Source organism: Arvicola amphibius, chromosome 10 (genome assembly GCF_903992535.2).
Source record: "Arvicola amphibius chromosome 10, mArvAmp1.2, whole genome shotgun sequence".
NCBI classification, from domain to species: domain Eukaryota; kingdom Metazoa; phylum Chordata; class Mammalia; order Rodentia; family Cricetidae; genus Arvicola; species Arvicola amphibius.
In genome coordinates, this window is record NC_052056.1 from 76,059,145 (window position 1) to 76,073,594 (window position 14,450).

Genomic DNA, 14,450 nt, shown 5'->3' on the forward strand with positions numbered 1-14,450 from the left:
TTCTTACTGTTATTTTATGTATATGCATGTTTTCCTTGCATGTATGAATGTGCAATATGTTCACTGCCTGGTGCTTTTTAAAATATTTATTTATTATGGATACAATATTCTGTTTTGCATATATGCCTGCAGGCTAGAAGAGGACACCAGACCTCGATACAGATGGTTGTGAGCCACCATGTGGTTGCTGGGAATCAAACTCGGGTTCTTTAGAAGAGCACACAATGCTCTTAACCGCTGAGCCATCTCTCTCCAGCCCCCTGCCTGGTGCTTATAGAGGGTAAAAGAGTGTCAGATCCCTAGTGGTACAGACATTTGTAAGCCATTATGTGGGTCCTGGGAACTGAACCCAGATCCTCTTCAAGAGCCTGAAGCACTGAACCATCTTCCCAACCCTTGTTTGCTTTTCAATGAAAGCATTTGGGAGCTACTACAGCCAAGGCCCAAGGGGACCTCCTGGCTGTTTCTCAGGCTAGTAGCAGAACTTGTCATTGTCCATATGGTGATGGTTTTACAGGCTTACAGGATGCAAGAGTTGCAGAGACTTGGAGGCTTGCTCCTAGACCAAAGGTTCTCAACCTTCCTAATGCTGAGACCCTTTAATAAGTGGTGACCCTCAACTATAAAATTATTTTCATTGCTATTTCATAACTGTAATTTTGCTACTGTTATGAATCGTAATGTAAATATCTGGTATGGAGGATATTTGGTATGCATCCCTGAGAAAGGGTCATTCAGCCCAAAAGGGTCACAACCCACAGGTTGAGAACCACTGTACTAGGTTTTGTTTTGTTTTTAATTGTTGTTATTTTAAGGAAAGTCTTAGGCTAGGCAGTGTGTAGCAGCGCTAGATTTCCCTCAGGAGATTCCCTGAGTGCTTGATGTGTACAGCTGTAAGAATGAGAACAGGTTGTGATAGGAACCCTTGAATATCGGGGTGCCAGGAGTATGAAATGGCACTGAGTGCAGAGCCTAGAGCCGGCTCATGTGTGTTCCAGACAAACACACGTGGGTTGGGGCTGGCCAAGCCCCATGGAGCCCACGTCACACTACATGTCCTGGATATCAGACTTGGAGCTACAGTTCCAGAGTGGGTTTCTGTCTTGTTTTGATCTAATCTTCCCTTAATATGTAGGGTGGCTGTGTTTAGTCTGGGTTTGACCAATTAGACAGCCCATGATCGGGCACAGGCTCCAACAACAATTTTCTGGCCCCGTGGGAACTTCGGGGGTAATGTCTTGGTGGAGCAGAGAGGCAGTGGACTGGGCTGTGGAAGTGGCCTGCGTGGAGTGGAGCCAGTTGATGGAGCCGTCCAGCCTTTCGTTAGGAGTATAGTGAATCTGGTAGCTCTCAGGTGGGGAAGAGAGCAAGAGGGTTAGTGTTTCATCAGGAACTGGAGGCCGTTGCATGGCCTTAGACCAAGGTATTCCCCTCTCTGAGCCACTGTGTGGTGACTTCTTGTAGGGCCACAGTTTAGATGTTGGTGAAGAAACCCCAAGCCCATCTCTTCACTCAAGGTGATTTGATAGGAGGATGCAGAGTTCAAAAGTCTCTTGTATTCATGTTCCTAGTTTATTACAGGGGATGGGTACAGATTAAAATCCACAGTAGAAAAGGGACAGAGAACAGAATCCAGGTGACGCCAGGCAGAGGCTCCTATTTTCCAGTTTTCAGTGGAACTGTGTGCCCCTGCTCGGTTCTTTCAGCAGCCTGCTAACCTGGGCATCCAGGGTTCTACTGGAACTTCATTTGTGGGTTAGGGAGATTGCTAGCCTAGCTGGCTGACCTTACTTTGTATCTAGCTGATAACTACATGGCCAAAGGCCACCATCACAAGTCATAGTGACATAGGCTTCACGTCAGTGAAGACACTTTTCCCAAAAGACATTCCAGAGAGACTAGTTGGAGTAAACAGGGTGTGGGTGGCCCAGACCTGCTCACTGCACACATCTTGGCTGCCAGGGAGCATTGAGCAGAGCTGTGTACTTATATTGATGGAGATCACTCCAGGAAGTGGAGTGCTAAATATTGCTAGGCAGGGCCAAGGACACAGTGTGAGCCCTCTGTCCAGGGCCAAGTGGGTGTGAGATAGGGGTGCTTTGGGCTATCTGTGCACTTGTAACTTCGAGAACCTTTGGCTCAGATCCCAAGCCCTGTCTCGGCGCTTGTTCGACACTTTCGGAGAGATCCATCCTCAGGACTCTTGTGCTCAGCAGGGCTTCATGCTCTCCTCACCCACTTCCACAAATGTCCAGAGAGGGGTCTTTTAGATTTTGTTTTCCATTTTATTGTATGTGTGTGGGTGTTTATCCTCCATGTATGTCTGTGTACCACATATGTACAGTGGTCATGGAGCCCAGAAAAGGCATTGGAGTTCCAGGTGGTTGTGATTCACCATGTGCCTGCAGGGAGATGAATCCAGGTCCTCTGTAGAGCAGCCAGTGCTCTTAACTGCTGAGCTATTTCTCCAGATCTTCCAGGAGTTTTCTTTTTTCATGGTGACTGACTAAACTGGCTTCAGGCAATGCAGACTCCTGTATAACCCCGGTCACTCTGGCTTTTCTAGGCAAAGAAATTCCACTGAACTCATTAGCGAATGTGCCCAAGAGTAGCACCAGGCAAGGCAGAGGCATCACCAGGAAAACCAGGCTCCTCTCTCCCACAGACGTGGTCCTCATGCACAGTCTTATGACCTTTAAGGTCCCTTGTGCATGTAGTCTGCTGTGGTCCCATGGGCTCTGTTGGTCCCAGAGGTCCTGGAAAATATCTGCCCTGCTCAGGGGTGTTGACCTGTGAGGTAGTTTTGACTGTCTGCATACCCACTTTCCCTGTACACAGTGTGGTGAGCAGGAGGCTAGGGGATGGACCCAGGGCTTACTCTCAGCCCTGCAGGTCAACAGGAGCAAGAAGGGGGCTAAAATATGCAGCATGTCTGAGAGGACCCCATCAGGAAGCACCAGAACTCCATGGGCGCTGAGTTGGAGACACGTGAGACTCACAGGAGATTGCCAGCAGCGTCCTGGGGGTCATACCTGAGCTCAGGGGACAGAAGGATCTGCTGTGGGAAAGGTATAAGAGGTAGATTGCCGGCCAGAGAGGGCGGAGGGGCTGTTGAGCAGCGGGCCTGACTTGAGTGGGGGGTGAGGGATTGGAGAGAAAGGCAGTTCCTGATGGTCCCCTCCCAGGGGCTGGCTTTCCTCTGGTCCTTCTCTCCCAATGACTGCGTCTTCATCCAGGCCGCAGCCCTGGGCTCTGCCAGCACCTTCAACTCCAGGCTGCCTGGAGACACATCGGTGGCCTTCCTGTGGACCACTCCAGCACAGAGGGCTGGTCTGCAGCTGAACTGGAGAAACACCCTTGCCCTGGCTGTGTCTTCTACCAGTAGCCCTGCCCAGTATCTGAGTACACAGCCTAGGGAGGACCAAGAGTCTACCGTCTAGATTGCTGGCCTGTTCTCGGACACCAGAAGCTGGCTTTTACGTGTGCTGTTAGTCCAGGAGCCCCCATCTACAGCAGCTGACAGGAGCAACGTGGAGAACTGCTGGACTGTCTCATTCGCTGTGTCCAGTCTGCTTGTGAATTTGCCACTTCTCTATGACCCCCCCTCCCCCCGCAGCCGACAGATCTCCTGGGCTTTGTAGTTCCTATAGCCATCATTTCTCAAAGGACTTTATAAAAGTTTTTGTACGTTGTGAACCCTGTTTTTTCTCTGTTACCTTTTCTATCCTGCTTCTGTTTTCCTGGCTGCTTTGGTTTTCCTAGAGTCAGAGCATGTCTAATTTGTGATATGTCTGTCGATGTTTCTTGATAGCCAAAGTCACTGAATTTCAGGGTCCCTGGCCCCACAGTGTAAATCTGTCTCTGTTTCATGGACTGCTAGGTAGGCACAATTTCTCAGAGACCAGCCCCTTTTAATATAAAGAACTCCGTTATGTGTATGAATGTTTTGCCTGCATGTACATGTGTGTACCATGTGTGTGCCTGGTACCTACAGATGACAGAATAGGTGCTCTAAGACTGGAGTTACAGATGGTTGTGAGCCTCCACATGGTTCTGGGGATTGAACCTGAATCCTCTGGAAGAGCAGCCAGTTTTCTTTCCTTCCTTCCTTTTCTCTCTCCCTCTCTCTCTTTTTTAAAATTTGTTTATTTTTATTTTATGTGCTTTGGTGTTTTGCCATGGGTGTCGGGTCCCCTGGAACTGAAATTCAGATACTTTTCAGCTTCTATGTGGGTGCTGGGAATTGAACCCCAGGTCCTCTGGAGGAGCAGTCAGTGAGTGCTCTTAACCACTGAAACGTGTCCAGCCCCACAGCCAGTTTTCTTAATCACTAAGCCCCAGTTTGCCAGATACTCTGGGGACAGACACGTTGTGGCATTGTCCATGCAAAGCTTCCATGAGCCTGCCTGCTTCCATGGGGCTCTCAGGCAGGCCACAGCCATGGCAGGTTGTGGCCTGAGCCCCCTCTACTACTGTGGCGTGGCAGGCACTGCTTTGGCGGCAGGCCTGATGTGGCAGAGATAACCTGTTCTGTGAGTACAAAGGCAGTCTTTTCATTTCACAGACCCAGAATTAGAATTGGCAGTGTCTGTCCCAGGGATGTCCCTAGTGTCCCCAGTCCTGGGGCCTCCTCCAAGGCTGTAGTGGCTGTTAGGATTCCTGAGAAAGTGACAGCCATCTGTAGGTCTCCAGGCCATGCTTTCTAATGTGCTCATGGAGGCTTTGGAGGCCCTCATCTAGGACAGTGCCCTGTATGGAGACTGGGGACATGGGCGCCTTAACCTGTAGGGACTGGGCTAGGCCTTGTGCTGGTCTCCTATATAGAGAGCCATCAAGGGCCACAGACCCATCTTATATGTGCCATCTCCTAGGGGGGCACACAAACTCAAGTGGTCATATCATGATTAGCACCTTAGTGCCAAGGCCACTGCATCTACTCTCCCCAGAGCTGAGAGTGAGCTCCGCTTGACCTGACCCCCCAGCTACCCTGACCTCCGAGGCATCTTCTGTCTGTGCCTTTGTGACGCATTGGCCTCCTCTGGACATGCATGTGCTCATGAAGACAGTGTCACACTGCATACAAATGCCATGCACAGGTACACATGAACATAGATGCATGCACATATCTGCAGAGTGACACACAGTCCCGCACTGAGTCCTCAGTGGACTCGCGTCTGTGCACATTGCCCCCCTGCTCCCTGCTTGGCCCCCTCAATACTGAAACAGTTTCTCGGCTGTCCCAGGTTTCAGCTGCAGGCATTAGCTATGTCCTGGAACACTAAATCATGGTACCTGTATACAGTTCAGGGCTCTTTGAGGCTCCTTTCCAGAGCTGATACATCTAGACTAGATCTAATCTCAGAACTAGAAATGCCTTCTGGGCCGGGAGGCTCTGAGGCATGGGTTCCGTGTGACAAGGGATTGTGCTCACTTAGCACCATGTATGTGTGTGTGCACATGCCCAGCACAGGTTTCTGCCTACTAATGTGGGTATGCAAAACCATTAGGTCCTTTGGAATAGTGGGTGTGTGTGCTGGACAAAGGCTTGAGGGGACATGTGTCACAAATCATTCCAGGTGAGTGGGCCCCGATGTCTGTCCTTGGGGTGCTGTGGGCTGACATGAAGGTATCTCCCACAGTGGCTCATGGGGAGTACTTGTGCCATTTTGGGGGAGAGGATTTGCTACCCCTTCACCTTAGCTTGACGTGTGGTTCCTAATCCTGCTGCTGCCCTTTCTAGCACCCACTCACCACCCCATGTGGTGTGTCCAGGGTCAGGGAGTGTCATGGTGGTGGAGTTACAAGGTGATACTGATGTGCTCAGATGAAGGGCAGTATCTGTGATGTCACCAAGCACCTGGTTCTCACTTGTCCACCCCTACTCACTGGTGTGTTCTGGGCCACTGAGACATCTAAAGGCCCTCTGACACTGCTGTTGACAGCTCACTATTCTCCTTTTCCCACAGACCTGTGACCGTGTGAGCAAAGCCACCCTTACAACCCATGTGCATCATCTTCTTTAAGTTTGATCCTCGTCCTGTTTCCAAAAATGCATACAGGTAATGAATGCCCTTGTTCTGCCTCTGCCATGCTGCCCTAGGCCTGGGCTACGTGGCTTCTCCTCACCACTAGAGTGCTATGTGTACAAGAGACAAGGGCAGGCTGCTGGGTGTGTGGGTTAGGCTCAGAACAGCCAAGTCCTGATGTCTGGAGGCAACCTGCCCAGGCCCGGTCCTGCTGTCCTGGACAGTGGTTGCTTAGCATGGGGTACTGGGAGGAATCCCACTCTAGAGCAGGGACTCAGAGCTAATGTGCAGGTGTGGCAAGACAGGGGGATGAGGTGCAGTTCTATGGGTTGTGGCTAGGGTCATAGCCGCATAATTGATGACAGTGACTGAGACTCTTCTGTGCTGGTTTGGATGAGTGGTCTGGGTGGTGGCAGATTGAGGAAAGCATCCATGGGATTTGGACTCTGTCTGAGGAGTGAGGAAACTGGAGATGCTGGAGCACCAGCCAAGGACTTGGGGAACAGTGGGAAGGCAAGGGTGAACAGTAGCCCCTTCTTTCTCCAGGACATGTCAGTGTTTATCCGTAGCGAATCAGGCGGAGATTTAACCCATAATGAGAAATGGACTTCAGAACTCCTCTCTTATGCATTTGCCTGGAGCATTTTCAGACTTTGAAGATGTGTTATAGAAATGATCTGAGTTGTTTCATTGAGGTTCTCGTGCTGGGTCACTGTGCAGAATAGCTGAGACACACCATGCTGTTACAGTGACTGAATTCCCTCATTTCAGGCTGGGGAGTGGGAAGGCAGTAGTGTAACGTTTCTCTTTCTGCAGAGGACAGGCAGCGGAGTTGGGTCAGTCTAAAGGAAGTGATTCCGGTGGCCCCTGGCAGAAGATCAGAGGGAGTCAGGGACCATTCTGCAGGTGGAGTGTTGCAAGGAGAGTGATAAAGAGATGCTTACATTGAGGGGCTGGCTGGTGAGAATGAACAGACTAATGAATATACCAATAACAAGCATGAGAACCAGCCCCTAGTCCAGTGCCTGGAGCAGAGCCCTGTATGTCACTCCCATAATGAGACCCCCAGTGGAGGTGCTGGAGAGATGGCTTGCTGCTCTTCTAGAGGACAGGACCCACTTGGCAGTTCACGACTGTCTGTAATGTGAGTTCCAGGGACTCCGGACTCCAGTGCCCTCTTCTGGCCTCCACAGACACCAGGCACTCCAGTGATGTACAGATATATATGTAGGCAAAACACCATATATATATATATATATATATATATATATATATATATATATATATATATACAATTTAAAAATTAAAAAGCTGGCTGGGCGGTGGTGGTGCACGCCTTTAATCCCAGCACTCGGGAGGCAGAGGCAGGCGGATCTCTGAGTTCGAGGCCAGCCTGGTCTACAAGAGCTAATTCCAGGACAGTTTCTAGAAACTACAGGGAAACCCTGTCTCAAAAAAACCAAAAAAAATTAAAAAGCTGAGTGGCGGTGGCACACATCTTTAATCCTAGCACTCAGGAGGCAGAGGCAGACAGATCTCTTTGAGTTAGAGGCCAGCATGGTCTACAGTGTGAGTTCCAGGACAGCCAAGGCTACTCAGAAACCCTGTCTCAAAAAATGAAGAAAACCAAAAATGTAGGCAGTAAAGTATGGATCTGAGCCTTCTGGTACTAAGCTGAGAAGTGGTTTGACTTGCTCCTCTGCTCTCCTTAGCCCTTATATTCATGTAAGCTCCCCCTGCACCAGCAAAAACAAAGTTGTGTTTCCATTTGGGGTGCCCCAGCCCACCAGACAGCTTCTTAGTCTTAAGTGACATGTAAATTCCAGGGTTGGCAGAGCCCACCTGATAGTTTGTTTCTTGAAGACCACCTGCAGGTAAAATTAAAATTAAAAGAAATTGGCAAGAGTATATTGTGTCCAAGTAGGTAGTAAAGACCTGTGAGAGGCTGGAGAGATGGCTCAGTGGTTAAGAGCACTGACTGCTCTTCCAGAGGACCCAGGTTCAATTCCCAGTACCTATATGGCAGCTTACAACTGTCTGTAACTCCAGTTCCAGGGGATCTGACAACTTCACACCAATGCACATAAAATAAAGTTAAATAAATCATAATAAATTATATAAAAAAAAGACCCGTGAGAGCCAAGTGTGCAGCACTTGTTACACAGCATCCCAGTTACACAGTGGGCTCGGGAAGGACAAGACAGACTGCAAGAAGAGGAGGAGCACTACCACCTCCCTCATTCCTGGGTCGTCACGTATTCACTGGCTTCCTTTCTGCAATGCTCAGGTGTTAACAGATCCATACTGGGCCATGGCCTGCCATCTCTGTCCAGCTTTGGGTGGCTGAAGTTTAGCTGTTCCTCTCCCACCAGGGAATACTCAGAGCCTGTGCATGTGGCAAGCTCTGCCACCTCATCCCTGCTGGGAGAGGCTCTGACCTCTGGAGGCAATCTCTAAGATTTACCGATCACCTGGGCCGCACTACAGATCACTTTCACATCCAGTTAGTCTGAGATCCTGAGGACCAACCGTGATTCAATCAAAAATATAATTAGGAAACAGGTTTAAGGGCTGGAGAGATGGCTCAGCCGTTAAAGGCTAGGCTCACAACCAAATATAGGAAATGGGCTTAAATTGCCTGAGCCTTAAATATCAATTGGGATCCAGATGTGGCTCACACCTTGTAATCACAGCACTTGGGAATGCAAAGAGGAGGTTCAAGACCAACCTGGGCAACATGAAATTCTGAAAGAAATAAAATATTGATCACAGTGCTAGGCTTGGCCCTCAGGACAATGTCTGTCACAGATGGCTTTTGAAGTGGGCCAAGTCTCCGTAGGTTTGACTGTGAATGGCTCCCATAGGCTCATAGGTTTGAATACTTGGTCCCCAGTTGGTGGAACTGTTTGGGAAGGATTAAGAAGTATGGTCTTTTTGGAGGAGGTGTATCACTGGGGGATGAGGTTTGAGGTTTCAGAAGATTTGGGCTACTCTCAGTAACTCTCCAGCTTGTGGATTAAGATATGAGCTCTCAGGGCTGGAGAGATGGTTCAGTGGTTAAGAGCACTGGCTGTTCTTCCAAAGGACCTGGGTTCAATTCCCAGCACCCACATGGCAGCTCACAACTGTCTGTAACTCCAAGATCTGACACCCTCACAAAGACATACAAAGACATCCATGCACTGGTTAAATACTAGTGCAAATAAAATAAAATTTAAAAAAAAAAAAGATGTGAGCTCCCGTTGTTTTTGCCACCATACCTTTGCTTGACCATCACGGACTCTAACCCTCTGAAACTGTAAGCCCCAAATTAAATACTTTCTTTTATAAGCTGCCTTGGTCATAGTGTTTTAACACAACAATAAAAACATAACTGGACAGCTACTCGCAACTGCAGGATGTTCCTGTGTTTAAATTCTAACTGCAGCCAGGTATAGTAGTGCAGTCCTCTAATCCCAGCACTCCAGAGAGAGGTGGATCTCTGTGGTTTCCAGGACAGCAGTTTATCACAGCTATAGACTGAGAATCTGTCCCGAAAAAAAAACAAAAAGTAAAAAATAAAAATCCAAACTGCCAGTACATCAGAATACAACTCTGTTTAGAGATGGACCTTAAAGAAGTGATCAAGGGAAAACAAAGCCACACAGGTGGGTCTTGATTCAGTATGCGAGTGCCTGAGAGATTAGAATACACACAGAAGAATGCTGGATATGAGCACAAAGGTAGACAACAGGCCCTTGGTGGGAACCGTCTCTGTCAATGCTGTGATCTTGGACTCCCAACCTGCAGAGCTACAAGGCAATGAATGTTGTTGCTGAAGCTGCCAGCCTATGGTGATCCAGTATGGTGGAGGGGGAAGCAAGGGCTCCAAGGAGATCAGTCAGCATAATGGCTTTCCCAGGGGACTTCTTCTTGCACTTGGATGGATGCTCATGTCTCTACAAGGAGGAAGCTTAGCTGCCAGCTTACAGCACACTGGGCTGTTTTTCTGATGGAGGTGAAGAGGTTCTAAAACAGATCTCACTAAGTCAGCCCTGGGCAAGTGAATGAATATGAACCATATTTTCCCAGCTTTATGGATGAAGTTCACTTCTGGTAGCTACTTCCATTCTAGCTCCAGGGACGTCCAGTGACAGTGGCAGACAGCAGGTGTCACCTCAGTTGCAACCACGTAGCTTCTGACCTGTTCCCTGAGAGGACAAGTGAGCGGTACTTTAGATCTCTGCCATGATCCCAAAGAGTCTAAAATCTCCCAGGTCAGAATTATAAAATATGATACTGGAAAGGATGCTTGAAACTAACTCTTGGGGTGTGATGTGTAGATAGCTCAGAGGGAGAGAGTTGTCTTCTGTTCTCAACACTGCAAAAATAAAATACAATAAAGCAATTATTCGAGTTAAGGGTTGAACTCAGGATCTAGCATAATGCCTCCTAACGAATAGGTGGAAAGTAAAGCAAATAAATGTCTTTTACTCTGATTGGCAATTATGTGCACCTCAAACTCTATAATTGATCATATGAAATACTCTTACAGGCAACCTAACAGCTTTGACAAGATTGATGAATAACCACAGTAAGTCAGTGTAGCCTGTCCAGTCACCCAAAGAGCCATGATCTGGAGAAACTTGCATTTTTTTATAAATGCAAATATAGTAAAAGCATACCCCTCTATTTACTGGGGAAATGTCAGTGTTTCACTCCCATGCACAAAGCTAAAATGATGCATTCTAATTAAAAATGTTTTTCTTAAGCATGTGGTATGCATGCATATGTGTGGGTGCATGAGTATGTTAAGGTATGCATGTGCACATATATGTGTGCATTTGTGCACATGCATGTGGAGGCCTGGCATTCATGTCACAGTTCTTCTGTCACTCTACCTTATGCATTGAGACAGGGTCTCTAGGTTGACTCCAGAGCTTGCCAATGTGGGTAACCTGCTACTCAGCTTGCTCTGTGGCTGAAGTTAAAGACAGGCCACCATGGACACCCAACATTCACATGGGTGCTAGGAACTTGAACTCAGAGCACTTCATGGGTACTGCGGTCCCTCCCAAGTGTTAGCTGAGGGAGTTGCTTCTCTTCCCATCTAGGACTTTACGTGGGTGCTCATCTCTCTAGCACATTCCTGATTCTAAAGTCCCCACAAGCCATCAGCAGTTGAACCTGTGATAAAAACAGCCCAGAAGTTAGTGTTCTTCAGTAATTAGGCAAACATATTTCTTGCTTAAAATAGGCAGGTGAGGAATTAGAGAGATGACTCATCAACTAAGAGCACTGGCTGCTCTTCCAGAGGACTCAGGCTTGATTCCCAGCACCCACATGGTAGCTCACAGCCACCTGTAACTCCAGTTCCTTTTCTGGCCCCCATGGGCTGCATGTGGGTGATGCATAGACATACATGCAGGCAAAACACTCATACACGAAAATAATAAAAAGTTCAAGGAAAAGTATTTTTTTCTTTTGGTCTTTGAGATAGGATTTTTCTTTGTAGACCATGCTGGCCTTGAATTCAGAGAGTGGCCTGCCTCTACTTTCTGAGTGCTGGGATTAAAGGTGTGTGCTACCACCACCGGGCTATATAATTTTTAAAGTCTTTTGTTAATTTATTTCTTTCTATTTTATGGGAATTTGTCTTTTGCCTGCATGTATGTCTGTGTGAGGAGCCCCTGGAACTGGAATTACAGACAGTTTAGAACCATGTGAATGCTGAGAATTGAAGGGCCTCTGGAAGAGCAGCTAGTGCCCTTAACTACTGATCCCCAAAAAATATATTTTTAAAAAAGAAGTAATTGAGCCAGGTGCAGTGGTGGCGCACGCCTTTAATCCCAGGCAGAGGCAGGCGGGTCTCTGTGAGTTCAAGGCCAAGTCTGGTCTACAAGAGCTGGTTCTAGGACAGGCTCCAAAAGCCACAGAGAAACCCTGTTCTGAAAAAACAAACAAGAGAAAAATAAGTAGTTGAACATCTTGGGATAGAAAGTTCTACTTAGTCAGCTTTTCTTTGCTTTCCCTTTTTATGTATTTATTTCACATTTCCTTTTCTGGAGTTATGTAAGAATTAGCTCCTGGGGCCAGCAGTCGCTGCCTGATTCTGGGTGCAGAGCTCCCTGAGAACAGACTACCAGCAGGGGCTTGTAGGTGGGAGTTTCTGTCCCATCCTCTAGCTCCCGAATAACTGACAGGAAGACTTAATATTACTTATTAATGTTTGGCCAATAGCTCAGGCTTATTATTAACTAGTTCTTACATTTTAAGTTAACCCATATTCCTTATTTGTGCTCTACCACATGTTCTTGGCACATTCATCTCCCGCTCTCTCTGTATCTGGCTGGCAACTCCAGACTCCACCCCTCTTCCAGTATTCTAGTCTGGCTCTACTGCCTAACCTCATTGTGTTCAGTTATTAAACCACTCACAATGACATATATTCACACAGTGTAAAGGAATGTTCCACAGCAGAGGCTTCCTGGCTCCACTGTTCCCAACTCATTTTCAGGAGTAGGACCAGCTGGAAGCTGACCCTACCTTGGGGAAGAATGATGCCTATGTCATCACTGCAGCTTGGGCCTCGAGGTCTATGTTTTATTCCTCCTAGCCACTGCAGGCTGGGCTCTATGAAAAATGTGGCCTTGGGAATGCTGGCATTACTGCCACGATGTGGGACAACTCTACTCCAAAAGGAGCAGAACAGAGATGAGACATGGGCTCATTGGAACTTGCCTGTTGAAGGTGCAAAGAATTGTTCTGTGGGTATCTGTGACTGTGTCTTAGCTAGGATTCTGTTGCTGTGATGAGACACCATGGCAATGTTTATAAAGGAAAGTATTTAACCAGGGCTGGCTCACAGCTCAGAGGTTTAGTCCATTCTCATGGTGGGAAGTGTGGTGGCGTGCAGGCAGACATAGTGTACTGTTGGAGAATGATCTGAGAATTCTACATCCCAATCTGTAGGCAGCAGTAAGAGAGAATGAGCCACTGGGCTTGACTTGAGAAACTGAAACGTCAAAGTATATAGTGATATACTTTCTCCAGCAAGGCCACACCTCCTAGTAGTGCCACTCCTGTGAGCCTATGGGGGCCATTTTCATTCAAACCATCACAGTCCATCTCAAGAACAGTGACTGCCTCTCCCTACCCTAGGTGACTCTGTGCCATAAGTGAGAACTGGGGCCAAGGGAGTAGGGCAGTCTAGAAGTGCTGAGGCTTCCATAGGAGACACAGAGGGCCCAAGGGCCATTTCCTTGCTCCTTCCATAAACAAGATGGAGCTACTGATGTCCCGTGTGTCCTCAAGCTTTGGATGGAAGCTAACATTTCTAGGTCTTCTTGAGTGTTTGCAATAGGCAGGGCAGACACAAGGAAGAAGGAAAGTGCCCTGCCCTCTAACTTGTCCCATGTGTGTGCTTGGTAATCCCATGAAGAATCCTTACTGGCCTGACTCATTTGGGGTATGACATGAAAGGAGACTGTCCCACAAGCCCTGGAAGATCTGTCTCCTCAAGCTGAGCCGTGAGAACCTGTCAATGGCCATCAGGCAGAGGCTGATAAACAGCTACATGCTGCCTCGCTGCCTCCCACAGCAGCCTAAGAGACGTCCACTCAGGTGATGCAGTAAAGTGTGGATATGTTTTAATTTATTATTATTATTTATTATTATTATTATTATTATTAATGGAGGTCTCAATATATAGCCCTGGCTGGCCTGAAACTCATAGGGATCCACCTGCCTCTGCCTTTGTCTCTGCCTGTCTAGTGCTGGGACTAAAGTTGTGTATCATCATGCCTGGCTTGACTTCACCACAGAAAAAAAATCTCAGGGTAAGTCAACATGAAGCAGAGTTGGAGTTTATTGAGAAGAGATTTTTGGCAGAGAGGTTAGTAGAGACCCTTAAGCATCAAGACATGCTCGAGGCAGGTGTGGGCTTCCCCAGACATGCTTCAGTGTCCGCAGTAGTATTCTGTTGCCTTCTGAAAGCACATCTCGCAGGTGTAGGATACTGTGCCTTGTAAAGGTCTGTCTCAAAGGTGTATGTATGGGGCTGGAGGGATGACTCAGTGGTTAAGAGCACCCACTGCTCTTCCAGAGGACCCAGGTTCAATTCCCAGTACCCACATGGCAGCTCACAACTGTCTGTAACTCTTGTTCCAGAGGATCTGACACCCTCACACAGAGTGGGCAAAACACCAATGTACATAATATACAAATAAGTAAATTATAAAAAAAAGTTTTTAAAAAAGCTATAGGTATGATCTTATTTATTTATTTATTTTTTCATCTTTCAAGACAGGGTTTCTATGTGTAACAGCCTTAGCTGTCCTGGAACTAGCTCTTGTAGACCAGGCTGGCCTTGAACTCACAGAGATCCGCCTGCCCAAGTGCTGGGATCAAAGGTGTGCACCACCACCACCACCACCGGGTGCCACC

General features: G+C 47.7%; 1 protein-coding gene across 2 annotated transcripts in view; it reads left to right on the forward strand.

The window, feature by feature from the left end:
* Tango2 (transport and golgi organization 2 homolog) overlaps nucleotides 1-14,450 on the forward strand; it is a 43,033-nt gene that overhangs the window by 12,608 nt on the left and 15,975 nt on the right. For both annotated transcript variants that reach the window (XM_038346114.1, XM_038346113.1), the window contains exon 2: nucleotides 5,967-6,059. In XM_038346114.1, coding sequence (XP_038202042.1) covers nucleotides 6,004-6,059 — 56 coding nt within the window. In that variant the 5' untranslated portion in view covers nucleotides 5,967-6,003. The remainder of the gene's footprint in view (nucleotides 1-5,966; nucleotides 6,060-14,450) is intronic.